Source organism: Phyllobates terribilis, unplaced genomic scaffold, assembly GCF_046119375.1.
Source record: "Phyllobates terribilis strain yellow unplaced genomic scaffold, ASM4611937v1 Scaffold_3__8_contigs__length_932513732, whole genome shotgun sequence".
NCBI classification, from domain to species: Eukaryota; Metazoa; Chordata; class Amphibia; order Anura; family Dendrobatidae; genus Phyllobates; species Phyllobates terribilis.
In genome coordinates, this window is record NW_027362763.1 from 613,563,310 (window position 1) to 613,585,131 (window position 21,822).

General features: G+C 45.4%; 1 protein-coding gene across 6 annotated transcripts in view; it reads left to right on the plus strand.

The window, feature by feature from the left end:
- Positions 1-21,822, plus strand: part of PHF10 (PHD finger protein 10) — a 363,357-nt gene that overhangs the window by 34,524 nt on the left and 307,011 nt on the right. For 5 of the 6 annotated variants that reach the window (XM_073671486.1, XM_073671484.1, XM_073671487.1 and 2 more), the window contains exon 2: positions 14,040-14,167. The exons of the other annotated variant lie outside the window; for it this stretch is intronic. In XM_073671486.1, the coding sequence (XP_073527587.1) occupies positions 14,040-14,167 (128 nt within the window). The remainder of the gene's footprint in view (positions 1-14,039; positions 14,168-21,822) is intronic. 6 annotated transcript variants of the gene reach the window in all.

A 21,822-nucleotide genomic window follows, 5' to 3' on the forward strand; every position in this document is an offset into this window, starting at 1 on the left:
TTACCACCAAAGTGTTGTTTTAGCCCCAGATTTTACATTTTCACACTGGGAAATGGGTAAAAATTGCACCAAAATGTGTCCCACAATTTCTGCAGACTGTAGAAATACCCCATATGTGGCTGTACATTACTACCAGTCCATACAGTGAGACTCAGGAGGGACAAAGCCCTATTTGCCTCCTAGAATGCAGATTTTTTCTGTCACCCATGACTGCACAACGAGAGAGGGGATCCGCCCTTCAAGGACAGGAAACCTTCAAGATAAAAAGGGCGGGGTCTCTCCCCGCTTCAGTGGTTTCCTGTCCTTGATGGGGGACCTTCCTTCTCGTCGGCCGCAAGGATGACAGAATCAGGATCGTCTTACCTGGGCCGGTCGGGTTTGGCAGGGCACAGTCTGCTGCGGCCGGTCCCGTGAATCCTGGAAGCGCCGCGGGGGGCGCCAACATGTGGTCTCCCCGAGTGCGGGCGGTGGTTTTGCAGGATGGTGCCCGGCAACAACCGCGTCCCGGATGTGACGTCACGGGGCGCAACGGTAGATGACGAAACCGGAAGTCGCGCCCTGATGCCGCGCGCCGGGACCTCCTGACCCCCGTGCGGAGGCGGTACCGGAAGCTGCGGGGACGCCAGCGGTGATCTCCCTGACACAATGGAGGTATTTAAGGGTAGGTCACCGGCCAGGCAGCGGCGCAGTGCAGCGTAATGGCCTCACAGCAGCCCTCCCCACCGCATCAGCAGCAAGAGCAGCAGTCCATGTTGCAGCAGCACGAGGAGACGGAGCAGCCACAGCAGCCTCGGCGCCAGAGGCGTACCCAGGAGCAGCGTCCAGCGCAGAGTAGGAGCAGCGGACGTTCTGGGACACGCAGCGCCAAGGATTCCAGATCCAGCTGGCATAGCTCCAGCAGGGTTGATGATTCCGCGGTCTCCAGAGGAGAAGTATCGGATACCGTCCTGCCTCCCGTTCCGGTACCTTGTCTTTATCTACTGGGTGGTGAGTGAGTTACGTGAAAGTCGACGTATTAATGTAGACTTTTTCTGTTTTGTCTCTCTCTCTCTCCCTCTCCTTCCTCCGTTAATGGGCAGGATGTCCCTAAGAAGTGTAAAGAGAAGTCCAAACATAGAGTATGTGCCCTGTGTGAACGGGGCCTAACGAGTGATTGGCCCAAAAGGTTATGCCAGTCCTGTATTGAAGAGACAATTGCGGAGGAAGCCCCAACTTTTTCTTCAAATTTAAAGACTCTGGTTACGTCTGAGGTAGAGAGATCGTTAAAATCCCTTTTCTAACCATCCCAGGCCCATAGAGCAAAAACTCCACCCCCACTTTCAGGCTCTGACTCCGACAAGGGCATGTTGGATGACTCCACTGACTCTTCCTCCTCGGATAGCGGAGGAGGACCAGGTCATTGTTTTCCCCTGGAAAGTGTGGATGGCTTAGTAAAAGCCGTCAGGTCCACAATGGGGTTGGTTGACCAGAAAACAAAGTCAGTGCAGAATATTATGTTTGGCACCTTGGATCGCAAGAGACAATGAGTTTTTCCTGTTAATGATGAGGTGCAGAGTCTTATCAGGAAAGAGTGGGATAGGCCGGATTAAAAGGGCCTCCTTCAAAAGGAAATATCCTTTTAGTGAGGAGGATACTGCTTCCTGGAGTAAGGCCCCGAAGCTGGATGTGGCAGTATCCAAAGCTTCTAGGAGATCTTCCCTCCCTTTTGAAGACTCGGGTATGCTGAGAGACCCGCTGGACCGGAAGGTAGATGCCTTCCTTAAGGGTACTTGGGAGTCGACGGCGGGGGAATTGAAGCCAGCCATAGCGGCAACTTGTACAGCGAGGTCCCTTATGGTATGGTTGGACAGGTTGGAGGACCAGATTAAAAACAATGAGTCACAGGACTCCATTCTGGCCTCTCTGCCGGTATTTAAGGGAGCGGCGGCCTTCTTATCAGACGCCTCGGCAGATTCCGCCAGACTAGCGGCAAGATCTGCGGCCCTGTCTAACGCCAGCCGTAGAGCAGTCTGGCTGAAGTGTTGCCCAGGGGACATCCAGGCAAAAGGAAGACTATGCTCTCTTCCATGTGAGGGGGATTTTCTGTTTAGTACCTCTCTGGACTCAATCCTAGAGTAAGCGGGGGACAGTAAGAAAGGGTTCCCTAAGCCTTCCATCCCATCCTTCAAGCAGTCCTTTCGGAGGAAGAAATTTGGCCGCAGGAGGGCGTCTGGGGAACAATCTAGATGGGAGGATCGTTCCAGGAAAGGGAAAGAATTTTTGTTCGGCGGGCCCTCCCAGGATAGTCGCAAGCCGCCAAAGTGACACTCTATCCCAGGTGGGGGGGAGGCTCTCTCTTCCTTCCAGCCTGGGAAAAGATCTCTTCCAGCAGGTGGAGCCTCAATTTGGTGAAATCAGGGCTAAAGCTAGAGTTTCGGAGGAATCCACCAGACAAATTTATTCTGACTGCCCTAAGATCCTCTCTACCAGAACAACGGGCACTAGAGGAAGAAATATCAGTTCTCCTACAAAAGAATGTCCTGCTAGAGGTGTCTCCACAAGAAGAAAGGGGGGGATTTTATTCCCCCTTATTCCTTCTAAAAAAGCCGGACAAGTTATACAGAGTCATCATCAATCTGAGAAGGCTAAATGCGTTCCTGAACATTCCGTCATTCAAGATGGAGACAATAAAATCAACTATAACCCTTCTATTTCCCGGCTGCTACATGGCAGTATTGGACCTAAAGGACGCATACTATCATGTGCCGATCCATCGCAATTTTCAGAAATACCTCAGGGTAGCCGTAAATATGCAGGGAATTATCAAGCACTTCCAATACAGAGCGCTTCCCTTTGGACTGGCAGTGGCGCCCCACATATTCACAAAACTGATAGCGGAGGTTACAGCCCATCTCAGGGAGGAAGACAGACTAGTCGTTCCATATCTGGACGACTTCCTGATAGTGGGCAAAACATAAGATCACTGTCTGGGCCAGGTCGATCAGGTATGCACCATCTTAAAAGACTTGGGATGATGTTTAAACATAGAAAAATCCAAATTGATCCCTCTCACTACTCAGATCTTTTTGGGCCTTACGCTGGATTCGATTCGGCAAGAATGCTGCCTCCCCGACCAAAAGAGGGAGAAAATAAAGAATCTAGTTTCAGCAGCAATAGCAGACCCAGTCATGACTCTCAGGGGGGCAATGTCTCTGTTGGGATCCCTCACCTCCTGCATCCCCGCGGTACCCTGGGCCCAATATCATTCAAGAGAGTTCCAATGGGACGTGATAAAAAACAAAGTGATCCTGAGGGGACATCTGGAAAGCAGGCTAATTCTCCCCCAGAATGTGATTCAGTCTCTGTATTGGTGTTTGGAGGCAAGCACGTTCCAGACAGGCGTTTCTTGGGTTCCCCAATTCACCAGGGTGATTACTACAGACGCCAGCCCCAGGGGGCGGGGGGGCGCACTTGGACAACTGCCCGATACAGGGAACTTGGTCTCAGGAGGGGAGTCTGGAGTCCTCCAATTTGTAGGAGTTACGGGCGGTAGAGGAAGCACTGATCAGCTTCTTGCCCCTACTAGGAGGTCATCACGTGAAGATTCTGTCCGACATCCAGGTTGCGGTGACTTATGTGAACCATCAGGGGGGAACCCGTTCAAGGTCACTAATGCATGTTGCGGGGAGAATATTTTCGCTGGTAGAGGGAAAAGTTCTCTCGTTAAGGGCCCTTCATATCAGAGGAGAGGACAACATGAAGGCAGACTTTCTAAGTCGCAGGCCATTATTACAGGGAGAATGGGCTTTAAATCTCTCGATCTTCCTCCAGCTAGTAGCCATGTGGGGGTCTCCAGAGGTCGACCTGTTTGCAACCCGTCAGAACAGCAAGGCAAAGAAGTTCTGCTCACTGAATCCCTTAGAGAACCCGCTAGTAGTAGACGCCTTCCAGTGCAGGTGGGATTTCAGTCTGGCCTATGCCTTTTCCCCCAACGTGCCTAATTCCAGCAGTGTTGAGGAAAATTCGGGAGGATCAGGCTCGAGTGGTCCTCATAGCCCCCCTTCTGGCCCAAGAGGCCTTGGTTTTTCTGGCTAAGAAACATGTCCATCATGAACCTCTGGATTCTTCCAGAGATTCCCGATCTTCTTGCTCAAGGGCCAAAATTCAATCTTCAGGTAAAAGGATTGCACTTAGCGGCCTGGGCCTTGAGGTTGTTTCTAGAAGGTCGGGGTTTCTCATCAAATTTAGTCACTATTCTTCTAAAGAGTAGGAAGCCAATCACTACCAAGATTTTCAGTAGAGTCTGAAAGAAGTTTTTGTCATCATCTTAGGGAGTTTCCCTGGGGGGGGGGGGGGTTCCCATTACAGCCATTTTAGAATTTCTCCCAAAGGGGCTAGAAAAGGGTCTAGCAGTGAGCACCTTAAAGGTCCAAATCTCTGCCTTGGGAGCCTTATACAGTTATAATCTGGCCTTTAACAAGTGGATTTCCAGGTTCGTGAGGGCATGCAGTAGAGCCAATACAGTCCCTACAGTTAGGGTCCCTTCTTGGGATTTAAACTTGGTGCTAAACGCATTAACAGGTTCTCCCTTTAAGCCAATTAGCTCATGGTCCATAAAACTACTCACCGGTACTTCTGGTGGCCTTAACATCAGCATGGAGGGTTAGTGAGTTACAGGCTTTGTCGGCAGATCCACCTTTTACCCTAGTGCTAGACGATAGGGTAGTTTTGAGACCAGACCCTGCTATCCTACCTAAAGTGGTTTCTAGGTTTCATATGTCTCAGGAGATAGCCCTACCATCCTTCTGTCCTGAACCCAAAAATAGCAAGGAAGAAAGGTTTCATACCTTGGATGTCAGGAGATGCCTTATGCATTATTTAGTATCCACAAGCTCATGGAGGAAGGATAGGTCTCTCTTTATCTCCTTCCAGGGCTTCCGAAAGGGATTGAGGGTCTCAAAAGGCACTCTGTCAAGGTGGATCCGGGAAGCCATTGCGAAGGCCTACACGGGGTCAGGCTGAGATCCCCCTGACAATTTGAAAGCCCACTCTACTCGGGGCATGGCTGCTTCCTGGGCAGAAAGGGCGGAAGTGCCCATTGAGCAAATATGTAAGGCGGCCACATGGTTATCTCCGTCCACTTTCTATAACCACTATAGACTTGACCTTTCTGCCTCCTCTGATCTCACTTTTGGGAGAAGGGTTCTACAGGCTGTGGTCCCTCCCTCACATACTTAGTTCTCTGTAATTCTCTCGTTGTGCCGTCATGGGTGACAGAAAAACACATTACCGGTAATGTGTTTTTTCGGTACCCATGACGGCACCTTTATATTCCCTCCCTGTCACTGTGGTGTACACCTTCCGGTGGGTGGGTGTTGAGTGTTCACATGGGTGAAATTCGTTATAGTTATTAAAATTATGTGCTCTAACCGGAGAGTCCTCGTGCTCTGTAATCCACTGAAGCGGGGAGAGGTGCCGCCCTTTTTATCTTGAAGGTTTCCTGTCCTTGAAGGGCGGATCCCTTTTCTCGTTGTGCCGTCATGGGTTCCGAAAAAACACATTACCGGTAAGTAATATACGTGTTTCCTACAGTAGTTTGCGGACTTCATATGCAGAGCCCCTAAGTGCTAGGAGAACAGAATTCCCCCTCAAGTGACCCCATTTTGGGAATTATCTACAGGTGTAGTGACTTTTGCCTCCATGAGTATTTTCCAGAAACAAGCAGCAGCGAATGTTGCTGAGTGAAAATTGCAAACTGCCGTTGTAGTGACCGTACATTGTGCGCACCTCATGCTTCTGGAGACATGCACCCGTAAATTAGGTTGGCTATCATCGCTACAGAAATGCCAAACATGTGAATGCTACCTGCGGTTTAGGCACACTGTGGCCTTCTGTGAGGGGTGTATGACCCCTCACAGAAGGGAGGGGTTTTTGAACTTAAAGGGAAGGTGCTATTAAAAAAAAAAAAAAAAAAAATAATAAAAATATATATATATAACAATTGAAAAAACTTAAGTATTAAATGTGTTTTTTAAATATTTGTTTTTAATTAGGTAATATATGAAAAATAATTAATTTGTGATTTCCACTTTTAAACATTAGGAGGGGGGGCAGCTGTTTAAAATTTGCCATGAAAACCTAGTGTACAACTAGCTAACATTACGACTGCAGTAAATGTGGGCTGATTCTTCTCACATGTGTATGACATCACTCTCCTCCCTTTCTGGATGTTTGCAACTGGATAAGAGAGGATGAAGTTTAGGATCATAGTGTGGAGCCATTTTGTTGGTGACGACCAGTGATACTGACAAGTACAGTGTCACTGAGTGCGGCCGGCAGCGCTGATTGTTAGATGGTGCTGCTCGCTGTATCATAAGCTGGGGTTAGATACACGGATACTCCTGATGGAGAGTGAATTCTACTATATGGAGGCCGATGGGGAGTGCTGTTTTATATTTTTAGTAACAGCCCGGTCATCTGCTAAGGTTCTCCTACATGTACTATTAGGGTGCACCACCATAGTTGTAATCAGGGTTACCTGGTTAGGGGCCCACTCAGAAGTTTCACCATCCCAAACCAAAACCCTAGCTACACTTCTGGTGACACCACTCCATCCACTTATATGGAAGCTGTGGTGTAATGTGTGGCCCACGCTCCATCCACCATATTACTCTCCCATAAAAGTGGACCAAGTGGGGTCACACATTACAACACTGATCCCTTACAAATGTGTAACCTTGCTCTGTCCACTTCTAAGGGAGCAGGGGTGTAAAAGAATAAACGTCCAGTAGATATAGAATTTCACAATAATACATACTACATATAATAAACTTGCACCCTTTAGTGCCTTTTTATGTGGCACTAAAGGGTGTTTTTATAAATTAAAAAAATGGGAAAAGTCACCAACAAAAATTATTTCTCTCTTTATTTGTGCAAAATATTAAAATATATAAAGGTCCATGATAGCGGAGATGCAATCTCGACGCGCCATCCTCCTCCTCCTTGTTTATGTTCCCCATAGTCGTCGTCATCATCCTCCTTGTATATGTTTCCCATAATCATCGTCACCATCCTCCCTCCCCCTCCACCTCCTCCTTGTATATGGCTCCCATCATCCTCCTCATTCTCCTCTTATACGGCCCCCATCATCATTATCCTTGTATATGATCCTCATCATCGTCATCCTCGGCCCCCATCATCATCAACATCATCCTCATCGTCCTCCTCCTCCTCGTATATGGCTTAATATATTCAGTAAAATAAACTCTAGTACTTACCTTCCCGGCGTTCCCACGCAGCTCTGCGTCCTGTTAAGTGTGTTCAAGTCACAGCAGATGGATGATCTCCCTTCTGTGCCCTGAACAGGTTGGTGGTGATCTTCAGCCTGTACTGTAATACTGACAGGCTCAGATCGCCGCCACCGCAGCACATGCTCGCCCCAGCTCCTCCGCTGCCTGGTACCTCAGCTCCCAGGCAGTTCCTCCCCTGCAGCTCATGCGTGCGATGACAGGGGGGAATGTGCAGCTACTGCGGGCTCCACAAAGATGGCTGCGATTTCCTCCCACAGTTTCCACCCAGACAAGCCTAAGGGGCGTGCCCAGGTCGTGCGCAGTGCATGACCAAAGTAATGTCTCCCCTGTATGCAGCGCTGACAGGCTGCATGGCATGGGGAGCTGCTACTCTCTAAGCTATGCAGCCGATTAGGCTGCAAAAAGTGAAAGTCCCATAGTGGGATAATGTGTAAAATTAAAAAACGTGTAGTAAAGTGAAAAAAAAAAAATCCCCAAAAAAGAAAAATATATTGAACCCATAATATATATTTATTATGGAAAAAAAACAATAAAAGTACACATTTGGTATCGCTGCATCCAGAACCACCTGACCTATAAAACTATCCCATTAGATAACCCCTTTAGTGAACACGGTAAAAAAAATAAATAAAAAATGAAGCAAAAAACAATGCTTTATCATCATGCCGCCAAACAAAAAATGGAATAACGCGCGATCAAAAAGACAAATGAAAATAAAAATGGTACCGCTGAAAATGTCATCTTGTCCCGCAAAAAAACAGGCTGCCATACAGCTCCATCATCCAAAAAATAAAGTTATAGCTCTCAGAATAAAGCTATACAAAAAAATTTTTTTTCTAGAAAATGTTTTTTTATTGTGTAAAAGCACCAAAACATAAAAAATGCCCGAAAACGGTAACAATAAAAACGCCAGCTTGTCCCTCAAAAAAAAGCCGTCACATGACTGTCTGCCAAAATATGGAAAAATTATAGCTGTCAATCCTAAAAACCCAATATGAATCTGGTATCGCTGTAATTGCACCGACCCGAAGAATAAAGTAATCTCATCACTTATACCATACGAGGAACTGTGTGTGTGTGTAACAAAACAAAAAAACAAACAAACAAACAAACAAAAAAGCGACCAGGGTTGAGTATCGCACTGAGTATCGTGAGTGTTTGAGTGACATGATCTAGTCTCTGACACATATGCTTCGCGGCCCAAAAAAAAAGTTGCTGGGATCTCCTGCCATGCACGAGCGATCCGCGCATGTTTTTTTTTTTGGGTGTTAACAACCGTGAAACATGTGGAGCAGGGACTCGAGCATGTCACTAGAGTACCCGTGATACATGGTGCCTACCAGAGTACCCGATGCAAACTCAAGTAGCGAGCACTTGCGCTCAAAACTAATGACAACTTATTTAATATGATGACCTAATGTTATCAAATTCTGTCATATCTCTGGGTTCCAAATGTACACTCTACCCCTGAGGGGTCTAGTTTCCAAAATGGAGTCAATTGTGCGGGGTTTCCACTATTTAGGCACATCAGAGGCTCCCGAAATGCGACATGGCGTCCGCTCTTACTTCCAGCCAATTTTCACAGTGCTCCTTCCCTTCTGAACCCCGACGTGCACCCAAACAGTGTATTTTCCCCTCATATGGGGTATTGGCATACTCAGGAGAAATTGCACAGCAGTTTTTAGGTTCCATTTTCTCCTCTTACCCTTGTGAACATAAAAAATTTGGGGCTAAAAGATCAATTTTTGTGGAAAAAGTTAGATTTTTTTATTTCCACGGCTCCATGTTATAAACTTCTGTGAAGCACCTGGGGGTGCAAGGTGCTCACCACACATCTAGGTAAGCTCCCTGAGGGGTCTAGTTTCCAAAATTGTCACGTGTGGGGTTTTTCCACTGTTTAGGCACATCCGCTAATTATCTGCTATTCAAGCAAATTTAACATTTAAAAAGTCAAATGGCGCGCCTTCCCTTCTGAACCCTGCCGTGCGCCAAAGCAGTGTTTTTCCCCTACATATAAGGGTTAAAAGTTGACCAGCGATTTCTCATTTTTCTAACAAAATTTACAAAACCATTTTTTAGGGACCATGTCAAATTTGAAGTGACTTTGAGAGGCCTTTATGACAGAAAATGTCCAAAAGTGACACAATTCTAAAAACTGCACTCCTGAAGGTGCTCAAAACCACATTCAAGAAGTTTCTTAACCCTTAAGGAATTTTTCGAATGTGGAAGAAAAAAATGAACATTTAACTTTTTTTCACCAAAATGTTACTTTAGGCTATGTGCCCACGATGCAGAAATGCTCAGGACTTTTTCCTGAGCATTTCTGCATCTCCCTGGCAGAAAAAAACGCATGCGGATTTTACATGCGTTTTCCTGCTAGGGACATGCTTAAATGGAGCGTTATTCACTGACATTTCCGCATGCGGATTGACAAGCGCTTTCCAAGCGATTAGCATCACTTGCAAAGTGCTTGTGACAACTAGGTCACACTATATAAATCCATGCAAACAGCATGGATTTATATAGTGTGACCCGAGAGAGTGGTTAAAAAAAAAAAAAAAAAAAAAACTACAGTACAGACCAAAAGTTTGGACACACCTTCTCATTTAAAGATTTTTCATGATTTTGAAAATTGTACATTCACACTGAAGGCATCAAAACTATGAATTAACACATGTGGAATTATATACTTAACAAAAAAGTGTGAAACTACTGAAAATATGTCTTATATTCTAGGTTCTTCAAAGTAGCCACCTTTTGCTTTGATGACTGCTTTGCACACTCTTGGCATTCTCTTGATGAGCTTCAAGAGGTAGTCACCGGAAATGGTTTTCACTTCACAGGTGTGCCCTGTCAGGTTTAATAAGTGGGATTTCTTGCCTTATAAATGGGGTTGGGACCATCAGTTGTGTTGTGCAGAAGTCGGGTGGATACGCAGCTGATGGTCCTACTGAATAGACTGTTAGATGCTTTTTTTCTTGCCATAATACAAATTCTAAGTAAAGAAAAACGAGTGGCCATCATTACTTTAAGAAATGAAGGTCTGTCAGCCCGAAAAATTGGGCAAACTTTGAAAGTGTCCCCAAGTGCAGTTGCAAAAACAATCAAGCGCTATAAAGAAACTGGCTCACATGAGGACCGCCCCAGGAAAGGAAGACCAAGAGTCACCTCTGCTTCTGATGATAAGTTTATCTGAGTCACCAGCCTCAGAAATCGCAGGTTAGCAGCAGCTCAGATTAGAGACCTGGTCAATGCCACACAGAGTTCTAGCAGCAGACACATCTCTACAACAACTGCTAAGAGGAGACTTTGTGCAGCTGGCCTTCATGGTAAAATAGCTGCTAGGAAACCACTGCTAAGGACAGGAAACAAGCAGAAGAGACTTGTTTGGGCTAAAGAACACAAGGAATGGACATTAGACCAGTGGAAATCTGTGCTTTGGTCTGAGGAGTCCAAATTTGAGATCTTTGGTTCCAACCTCCGTGTCTTTGTGCGACGCAGAAAAGGTGAACGGATAGACTCTACATGCCTGGTTCCCACCGTGAAGCATGGAGGAGGAGGTGTGATGGTGTGGGGGTGCTTTGCTGGTGAAACTGTTGGGGATTTATTCAAAATTGAAGGCATACTAAACCAGCATGGCTACCACAGCATCTTACAGCGGCATGCTATTCCATCAGGTTTGCGTTTAGTTGGACCATCATTTATTTTTCAACAGGACAATGACCCCAAACACACCTCCAGGCTGTGTAAGGGCTATTTGACCAAGAAGGAGAGTGATGGGGTGCTACTCCACAGTCACTAGACCTGAACCCAATCGAGATGGTTAGGGGTGAGCTGGACCGCAGAGTGAAGGCAAAAGGGCCAACAAGTGCTAAGCATCTCTGGGAACTGGTGACTACCACTTGAAGCTCATCAAGAGAATGCCAAGAGTGTGCAAAGCAGTCATCAAAGCAAAAGGTGGCTACTTTGAAGAACCTAGAATATAAGACATATTTTCAGTAGTTTCACACTTTTTTGTTAAGTATATAATTCCACATGTGTTAATTCATAGTTTTGATGCCTTCAGTGTGAATGTACAATTTTCAAAATCATGAAAATACAGAAAAATCTTTAAATGAGAAGGTGTGTCCAAACGTTTGGTCTGTACTGTATATACTTACCCTCGGATGGCCGTGCTGGCTTGTTTCAATCCAGCAGTGGATTGAAAGACCTGCCGACGTCAGCGTCGCGTGACCCGTCACATGACTCGGACGTCAGCGCAGGTCCTTAAATCCACTGCAAATTGCCGGGAAGCAAGGAGGAGCGCACCGCGGGCCGCCGGAAGGTAAATATACATTTATTTTTTATTTTATTATTTTTTTTACAGATTTTTTTTATGATACCTGGGTGTGGATGAGACTCTCCTCTCCTCTACACCCGGGTACCATCCGCACATTAGAACGCACCAATTACGCAAGTACAGATGCAGTCATGCGGAATTGGCGCTTTCTAATGCAAGTCAGTGGCGGCGAAAACGCAGCATTTCCGCAAAATAATTGGTAGTGCTGCGTTTTTTTCCGCAATGATAATATGCAGCGGAAATTTCTGCAGCGGAAATTTCTGCAGCATGTGCACAGCACATGCTTATTATCATTGGGGAACATTGCTGCCCTTCTATCATGCGTTTTTAATGCGTTTCCGCAGCTGCAGAAACGCATTAAAAACGCATCGTGAGCACACAGCCTTAGACAACATTTTTTTATTTTTGCAAGGGTAACAGGAAAAAATGGACCCCAAAATTGGTTGTGCAATTTCTCCTGAGCACACAAGTCCCCCGTATGTTGTGGAAAAATACTTTTTGGACGCATGGCCTGGCTCAGAAGGGAAAGAGCGCCATTCGACTTCGAGAATGTAAAATTTGGGGGGGCAGAATAAACAAAAACCAACAATTCAGGGATTGGGTTTTCTTGCTTGTTTTTTTTTTATGCCGTTCCGCGTGTGGTAAAATTGATAAGGTAGCTTTATTCTTCGGGTCAGTACGTTAACAGCAGTGCCATATTTATATCGTTTTTTTATGTTTGCCGCTTTTACACAATAAAAGCTTTTATAGAAAAAAATATTTTTTGCGTCACTTCATTCTGAAAGCTATACTTTTTTATTTTTTTTATTTTTTAATTTTCGGCTTATGGAGCTGTATGGCGGCTTGTTTTTTGCGGGACAAGATGATGATCTCAGCAGTACCATTTTATTTACATTTGTCTTGATCACGTTTTATTCCATTTTTTGTTTGGCGGTATGATAAAGCATCGTTTTTTGCTTCGTTTTTTTTATTTCTTTTTTTTTTTTTTTTACTGTTTTCACTAAAGGGGTTAACTAGTGAGACAGTTTTATAGATCCAGTCGTTCCGGACGCGGCAATACCAAATATGCATACTTTGTGTTTTTTTTTTTTTTTTTTCAGAATAATTATTCATGAGTACAGTGTGTGTGTGTGGATTTCTATATCTATCCATATCCACTATGTGACTTTAATTTTTTGTTGTCTGTATTGCATAGAGATGCAGCAGCATCTCTATGCTATACAGCCTGTCAGCGCTGCACAGGCACAAGTTACTTTGATCGGGCACTGCACATGATCAAAGTAACTTCCGGATGTCGTCATGACTACATCAGGTCACCGTGACGACCACCAGGACCCGGCAGAGACAGCGCGGGACTCCAGAGAGGAGGTAAGTAAGTGGCGCTTACCCTCCCCTTGTGCGACAAGAAATTAAACTCTTAATGTTGTGAAAGTCATTAGAGCTAGTGACAGATTTTTGTGTGCAATTTGGTGAAATTTGCTCCAACCTTGCTACACGCTTTACATTTACCACAATTATAAAAACCTATCTCTAAACTACCTTCAGTGTATGTCTTGCCAATGTGGGTCCTAGTACTAATATCTTTTAAATTGGGAGTTATTCGAAAAACAGTATAAGGTTATTTAGATTGTGAGTTCCAATAGTGACGGTGATGACTTTAAAGCACTGTGGAATTAATGGAGATACGGAAGCATAATAAAGGTTTTTCCAATAGAAAAGGACCAATTTTGACTTCATTCTGCACAACGTACCAATTTTTTTAATGACATTCTCTGGAAGCATTGTTAAGACTATACTTGGAAAACAAAAATGATATATTGTGCAGCATGATCTCGGCATTGGTCCCATGTTGCCAGAAAAACCTTTATTTATTATGCTTATATAGCTCCACTAATTCCACAGCGAGGCTCATACTATGTGGGGGCTCGCACTGTATGTAGGGGGACTATGTTTGAAGTTAGGTGGGGGGCCTCTCACGACATGTAGGGGGACCATGTGGGGGCTCACACTGCATGTATGGAGGTGTTGGCATACTTATTTCTGCTCAATATTAAGTGATGCAGTTGATATTAAAATTAAATAATTATAATTAATATGTTAATAATATTGAGCAGAATTAATTTTAGCTTGTTGATTCGGTCCTCCACAAGAGTCAAGCCTCATGTGGCTCCTTGGGAAAATTATTGTCCACCTGTGGTGTAGGCGATAATTAATTGCCCACCTGTGGTGTAGGCGATCAACTCTATATTTTGTTCTAGGAATCTTGTCCTGTTAATTTATGCACTTCACTCTTTCTGAACTGTGACGATTATGGGGACACTGGCTGTTTCCAACATTATTATTTTATTTATTTTTCAGGGGTGGGCAACCCATTTTAAACTAATATCTGCATTACATTTTCCATGTTTCAGGAAGAAAATTCAAATGGTGGAAGAGATCTGGAGGAAAATTCCAATGATGGCAGTCAGCCCCCTAAAAGAAAACGAATAGCATCTGGAGAAAGCTCCCCTAGTTGTGAAAATTCCAACCATGATTTTGGGTAAATGTGTGTTTTTCTTGAATGTATTTAAAATTAAACAATGATAAAAATTGTCTAAAACATCCTACCTATTTGTGTCTACATCTTACATGCAAACCTTTGTATTTCCATGGTTAACCCCTTTCTGATGAGGTCTGTAATAGTACGTAGCTGTGCCCTGGGCTCTATGGACCAGCTACGTACTAATAGGCGTGCGGCAATCGCGTCCGCACACAAGCGGTGCTGGGCGATCACCGCTGGGTGTCAGCTGATTATCACAACTGACACCGGGTGCTTTGTGCTCAGAGTGGTCCCGCACCGGTCCCAGCACATTAACCCCTGAAATGCTGTGATCGAAGTCAATCATAGCATTCCGGTGGCCATGGGGTATGTAAGCACTGCTTACTTGCCTTTCCCCTGCGTCCCGTGCTGTCTCTGCTGGGTCCCGGATGTTGTCATGGTGACTCGATGTCATGACAACATCCGGGTTACCAGACAGCAGGAAGTTAGGTTGATCGCGCTCATTAACTTAGTTTTTATTGTGTAAAAGTGCCAAAACACAAAAAAAAAAAGATATAAATGTGGTACCGCTGTAAACGTACTGACCCGAATAATAACGCTGCTTTATTAATTTTACCACACGCGGAACGGCATAAAACAAAAAAACAATTCCGGAATTGTTGGTTTTTGTTTATTCTGCCTACCAAAAATTGGAATAGAAGGTGATCAAAAAATGTCACGTGCCCGAAAATGGTACCAATAAAAACGTCAACTTGTCCCGCAAAAAACAAGCAGTCACATGACTGTCAGCCAAAATATGGAAAAATTATAGCTCTCAAAATATGGTGATGCAAAAACTAGTCTTTGCAAAAAAAATAATCTTTTAGTGTGTGATGGCTGTCAGTCATAAAAACCCGATCTGAATCTGGCATCGCTGTAATCGCACCAATTCGAAGAATAAAGTCGTCTAATCACTCTTGCCACACGAGAAAAGGCGTAAAAAATAAACTGTTGCGCTAGGGTTAGGGTTGCGTAAAGATCTGAGGTTGAGGGTTGTAAGTAATCACCTAGGCAGGTTAACAATGCAGCAATATTTTATTAATCACCTCCATGGTAATGCAGCAATTTCAAGTAAATGTCCAAAATACAGTTCTCAAGTTCTCAACCTGGGATCAGTAGTTCCACTGGCTTTGTATCAGGTTGGCCAACAGATTTCGTATCTCCAGCCAGTATAGTCTGTAGCCACAGTCCATGATCCTCCAGACAACAAGATAAAACGATGAAAGCACAGATATCCAGTAGCAGCAGTCCTTCAATAAAGTTTAAATCCAAATGACCTATCCACAACTGAAGCACGTTTATCCACTTTAGTTGATAACAGATCTTCAACACTCCATAAGTCATCCATCCAAGAGCTCCAGGTCCACAGCCACAGATCCTAACCCTCCGGCATCATTCCAACAACTCTTACTAAAACATGACTCTCCTTTCTTTTACTGGGATCAGTCCCCTCCCAGGTCAGAAGTGATCACCCTCCTCCTTAAGCATTTACTGTTAGCTAAAAACAATGAAGAATATTCTAGAAGCCTTCATCTGAGACTGCATGTAAGACTCCCATGTGGTTGACGGCTCCACTGTGTCTACAATCTACACACACCTAATGAGATTGACTGTTGGAACAATGGTTAGATACTCCTGAGATACAGATATGCTGGACATTTTGCAAGTGAATCTAGTGCACATACTGACAAGTTAGCAGAACTATATAAAACATAACAAGTAAATCACTAATAAAATACAATAATATTGACAAAAATGGGGTCTGTTGCAGGAAAAGTATCAGTCTTTAGTAAGTGGGCAGCTCCTCACAGGTTGTGTTAGGGTTGGGGTTAGGGCTGTATTAGCCTCATGAGGTCTGGCATTGCTCTGCATTAGGAGGGCCTACCACACCAGCATATGGTCTCCAAAGGGGACTGAGGATCTCATCTTGGTGTTTAATGGCAGTCAGGCTACCCTTGGCGAGCACAAGGAGGGCTGTGCGGCCCTCCAAAGAAATACCACCCCACACCATTACTGACTCACTGCCAAACCGGTCATGCTGAAGGATGTTGTAGGCAGCAGATCGCTCTCCACAGCGTCTCCAGACTGTCACATCTGTCACATGTGCTCAGTGTGAACCCGCTTTCATCTGTGAGGAGCACAGGGCGCCAGTGGCGACTTTGCCGATCCTGGTGTTCAAATACCAAGCGTCCTGCACGGTGTTGGGCTGTGAGCACATCCCCCATCTGTGGACGTCGTGCCCTCATACCAACCTCATGGAGTCTGTTTCTAACCGTTTGAGCAGACACACGCACATTTGTGGCCTGCTGGAGGTCATTTTGCAGGGCTCTGCTCCTCCTGTTCCTCCTTGCACAAAGGAGGAGGTAACGGTCCTACTGCTGGGTTGTTGCCCTCCTATGACTCCCTCCCACATCTCCTGGTATCTGCTCCATGCTCTGGACTCTGAGCTGACAGACATTGCTACCCTTCTTGCCACAGCTCGCACTGATGTGCTATCCTGGATGAGCTGTACTACCTGAGCAACGTCTGTGGGTTGTACTGTAGACACCGCCTCATGCTACTGTACCTCTAGGGGTGAGAGCAATGGCAAAATGACCAAAACAGCCAAAAAGGATGAGAACAGAGAAATGGTCTGTGGTCCCCACCTGCAGAACCACTCCTATATAGGGGGTATCTTGCTAATTGCCTATCATTTCTACTAGTTGTCTGTTCCATTTGCACAACAGCAGGAGAAACTGATTCACAATCAGTGTTGCTTCATAACTGGACAGGTAGATTTCACAGAAGTGTTATTGACTTGGAGTTACATTGTGTTGTTTAAGTGTTACCTTTATTTTTTTGAGCAGTGTAGTTAGAGCCTAAGTAACGGCCAATGGTAAAACCTTGCGTTTGTTATTAGCTTAGTCTCTGGATAGCTAGTAAACTGGTTTAGATTAAAGTGAATTACGTGGTCCAAGCATGTTTATGATCAACCTTGTATATATAAAATACTGATCCAGTATGTTGGGAGAGATAAACTAATGTATCCGTATTATTCCATACATTTCTGTGGTCCAGACATCTCATAAAAATTATAATATTTTCTCTCGCTCTCGGCATCACCCAGCCTCTAATCCATCACTGCACATCTTGTCCTCTTCCTGCATATTTCCTCTGCACTGGGGCTTCCGGTGTAAAATATACCTCTTGCATCACAATGTGCATTGCCTTAAGAGCATGGTCACACAGGTCTTGGGTGAATCACGTTGATATGGTACAATGTGCGTCCTTAAGTAGATTGCCTACTCACTGCTGTAATTCCAAACACAGAGTAGAGTGGTCTGCAGCAGCAAGATTGGGGTGCTTCAAGATGTCGCCACACACACACACACACACACACACACACACACACACACACACACACACACACACACACACACACACACACACACACACACTCTTTACATGTATTATTCAAATCAAATTTTCTGGCTAAATTGAAGCATTCTGCCAAATTAGAATTACAGCATGCAAATTCATTATTCCATAAAATTTATATATAAATAAAGCCAGCACTTCATTGTCTTTCAAAGATGGAAACCTGAGTTATTCCTTGCCCAAAGTGTGCAACATTTTTGCTTCTGCAATAAGCCAAGTTTTCTCTTAAGAAATGCCTACTGAGGGTACTGAAACGTCACTTACTGTAGTCATTGAATAACTTTCTTTTCTCTAGTAACCTCCCACCACAGCGCACAGGAGAATGTAACCCCACTCTAAGAGGGACAGGAAATACGAAGACGTTTAAATAGCCCCTCCCACATCCTCCCTCCAGTGTTTATTTCCTGTCCCTATCAGGGATAAAAAGGTCATCCGCGGTGTGCTGGGCCGACGACAGGCACTGGGGAGAAAACTACTAGCTGGATAGCGGAGGATCGAGCGGTTTACCTCTCCTCCTCACATGCGATGCTGCCGTCTCCTCCGGATTCAGGACCCCCTCCTCCAGTCCGCGCCCTCGGGCAAGGTGTGCAGGATCTTCTTGCTGGAGGCCTCTTTGAGCTCTCCTGCCCATCTCCTCCTCCTCCCCCCTATGGATGCGCGGGCGATGCCGATCTCCAGAATGTGGAGCGCCGGAAGTGACGTCGGACGCCGGCCAGTGGATGGTGAAGTCACTTCCAGCGACTATGCGTTCCAAGGTGGAGCGCAGCAGACGCATTGGGGTAAAGATAGCCACCGGTGATCACCACCTGTCTTCACCTGGACACCGGGGGAGGAGCCCTTCTAATCAGAGGGAGGTGCTGGTCCAGTCGCCCATAAAGAAGCCCTGGACAGGAAAACAACTGCAGGTAGGACAAAACCATGTCTGTTGAAGCATCTTCTTGCTCTGCATCTGTAGAGCCCAGCGCTGGTCCAGTCCCAGTAAGTATGGCACTGGTAGTCCATCTCCCAGATGCAGGTAATAGTGATTATAGCTCCCTTTCCCTTCTCCCCCTCTTGTAGGGTGACTAGGAACCTGCATATGGAGACTAAGCTAAACCGTCACACAGATGTCCCATCTGTCTAAAAAAAGCTATCGTCCTCCCATAGAAAGCCCCTATGCGAGGACTGTGGGAGAAAATTATCAGACAGAAACTACCTTCCTTAATGGAAGAGATAAAGGGGATTGTACGTCAAGCGATCAAATCTTCCTTAGCCTCAGTCGCTCTCCCTATGCCCTCACCTAGTCGGGATACTACATCTACTCCCTCAGCAGCCGAAAAGAGGAAGATCACCCCGCCAGAGGGAGGGGAGGAAGAATCTCAAGATGAGATGTATATCTCGGAAGGTCTTCCAGAGTAAGGTGAACGGAGTCCAACTCCTGATAACTCCCAGCGAGAAAGATATTACTTTCCATCAGATAGCTTGGAGGAAACCCTCATGGCAGTAAGGAGAACTATGGAGGTCGAGGAAGAAAAGGTTCCCCAGACAGTACAGGATCAGATGTTTGGGGGGCTGCGTTCCACTAAGAAATTAGTTTTCCCTATACACCAGAGTATTAGGGACTTAGTCTTAGAGGAATGGGAATCTCCGGAAAAGAGGTTGCATAACCCTACGGAGTTGAAGGATAGATTTCCTGTAGACAACAAGACTGCAGAATGGTCTGAAGTCCCAAGAATGGATATCCAGATTGCATGAGTGGCAAAGTAAACCACATTGCCCTTTGAAGATTCCTCTCAATTAAAAAAACCCTTGGAACGCAAAATGAAAGGATTACTCAAAGTCCTGGGAGACCTCGGCAGCACTATTAAACACCAACGCAGTCTCTACGGGCATAGCCCGATCAATGGCTCGTTGGCTAGATCAACGGAAAGAACACCTAGTTTCGGGCACCACCAGAGAAGACCTCTTGACATCCCTATCTCTTCTACAGAAAGCTACGGGGTTTTTAGCAGATGCCTCTTCAGAATCAGTGAGACTGGCTGCAAGAGCATCTGGGTTATCTCCGAAAGAAGGGCCCTATGGTTGGAATCCTCTTTTAAAGGGAAATACATGTTTGGGCCAGCCCTAGATGATTTTCTCGAGAAAGCCTCAGAGAAGAAGGCCCTCCCGGAATCTAGAAATGTAAGAAAAAGGCTTTTTCGTCCCTCCCAGGAGCAGACCCCTCAATATAGGAGTAACTGGAAAACAGGACGATGGAGCTACCCAAAAGGAAGAGGAGGCAAGAATATTTTTCTCTCCCAAAATCAACGTCTGAACAAACCATGACGTCAGGACAGTCAAGGTCCGCATCTCAAATTTTCTCCCTCAGTGGAAAGCAATCTGCTCAGACCCATGGGTCCTGAGGGTAGTCGAGTTTGGAGTAAAAATAAATTTCTCCTCCTATCCTCCAGAGAGTAAAGTTAACGCAGCTCTCTTTTCAGAGTCTGCAGGCCACCCTGATATCCGGTCTAACAGACCTATTGTCCTCAGCGGTGATATCCCTGGTTCCTACACAGAGATGGGCAGAGGACATTATTCCAGACTCTTCTTAATAAAAAAAAAAACACAAATGTCTCTCACCGAATTATAGTCAATCTAAGGCTACTGAATCAGTATATCCATTACTAGCGATTCAAGATGGAATCCATCAGATAGACTGTCCCACTGATAGGACAGGACCATGTCATGGTCACAATCGATCTCCAGGATGCATATTACCACATCCACCATACATCCACTTTACAGGAGGTTCTTAAAGATTTGCAGTGGCTCAGGGGGAACTACCGGTTCAATCTTCTCCCATTCGTGATATCATCAGCCCCTAGAATATTTACAAAGGTCATGGCAGAAGTGATGGCTTATATCAGGGGTCAGAATATTTCAATAGTACCATACCTCGACGACCTGTTATTAATCGGGCTTTCAGTACCATTACTCCAAGAACATGTACAGTTGACCACTCAGATCCTATCTTCTCTGGGCTGGTTAGTGAACCACAAAAAATCTGATATGGTTCCCTCCATGACAAAAACGTTTCTAGGAGTACTATTAGATTCCCACAGCCAGATGTCATTTCTGCCCAAACAAAAACAGGTCATGCTAAAAGCAAAGATGAATCTAAGAAGCAGGAGATCAGTATCATTGAGATATGCCATGTCGGTCCTCGGGTCTATGACATCCTGAATCCAGATGGTGGCCTAGGCTCAGGCACATACCCGAACATTACAGACCCACATCCTGACGGATTTCCACGGTCTCAACAGGAGAATTCCTATACCACCACTGGTAAAGACCTCTCTATTCTGGTGGCTGAGCGTGAAGAATCTGAACAGAGGAGTACCATGGATCCAGAATCCGCTGGTAACCATAAGAGTGGAGGCCAGCGGGAAGGGATGGGGAGCCATGGTCTCCCAAGAGTTATTGCAGGGTGTTTGGACCAAAGGGGTGAGCCAGCACTCGTCAAATTTCAGAGAATTAAAGGCCGTAGAAGAAGTCCTAAGAGCAGCAGAGCCTCTGGTCCAGAAAACCCACATACAGATATTTTCAGACAGCATCACCACAGTAGCCCTCCTTCGTCATCAAGGGGGCACAAGTCACGAAAGCTTAAAAGCAGTTTCTGCGAGAATGTTTTCCTGGGCCGAAGAACATCTTCTATCCCTGTTGGCTCTTCATATCAAAGGTTCAGTCAATGTCCAGGCCGATTTCTTAAGAAGAACAAAGATTCATCCAGGAGAGTGGAGCCTAAACCCAGACGTCTTCCAGATGTTAGTCGAGAGATGGGGCTATCCAGAGGTAGATCTCTTCGCCGGACACCAGAACGTGAAGGTACCACAATATTTCTCCCTGGATCCTAACGGCCCTTGCATGGGCGTGGATGCATTCGCTCACCAATGGGAATTCAGACTAGCGTATACCTTTCCCTTACTGCCTATCCTTTCAAAAACCTTACAAAAGATAAGGACCGAAGGGACCAGAGTAATCCTAGTAACTCCTCTCTGGCCAATTTGAAGTTGGTTCAGGACGTTAACCAGTCTGATTGTGGAGAGCCCTCTAATCCTTTCTCCCATAAGAGATCTCCTTCTCAAGGGACCAATTCACCATCCGGATCCCGAGAGTTAATAGCGTTATTAACCTGCCTTGTGCCCGCACTTGGCCGAACGCTGCTGGGGAAAAAATGATTT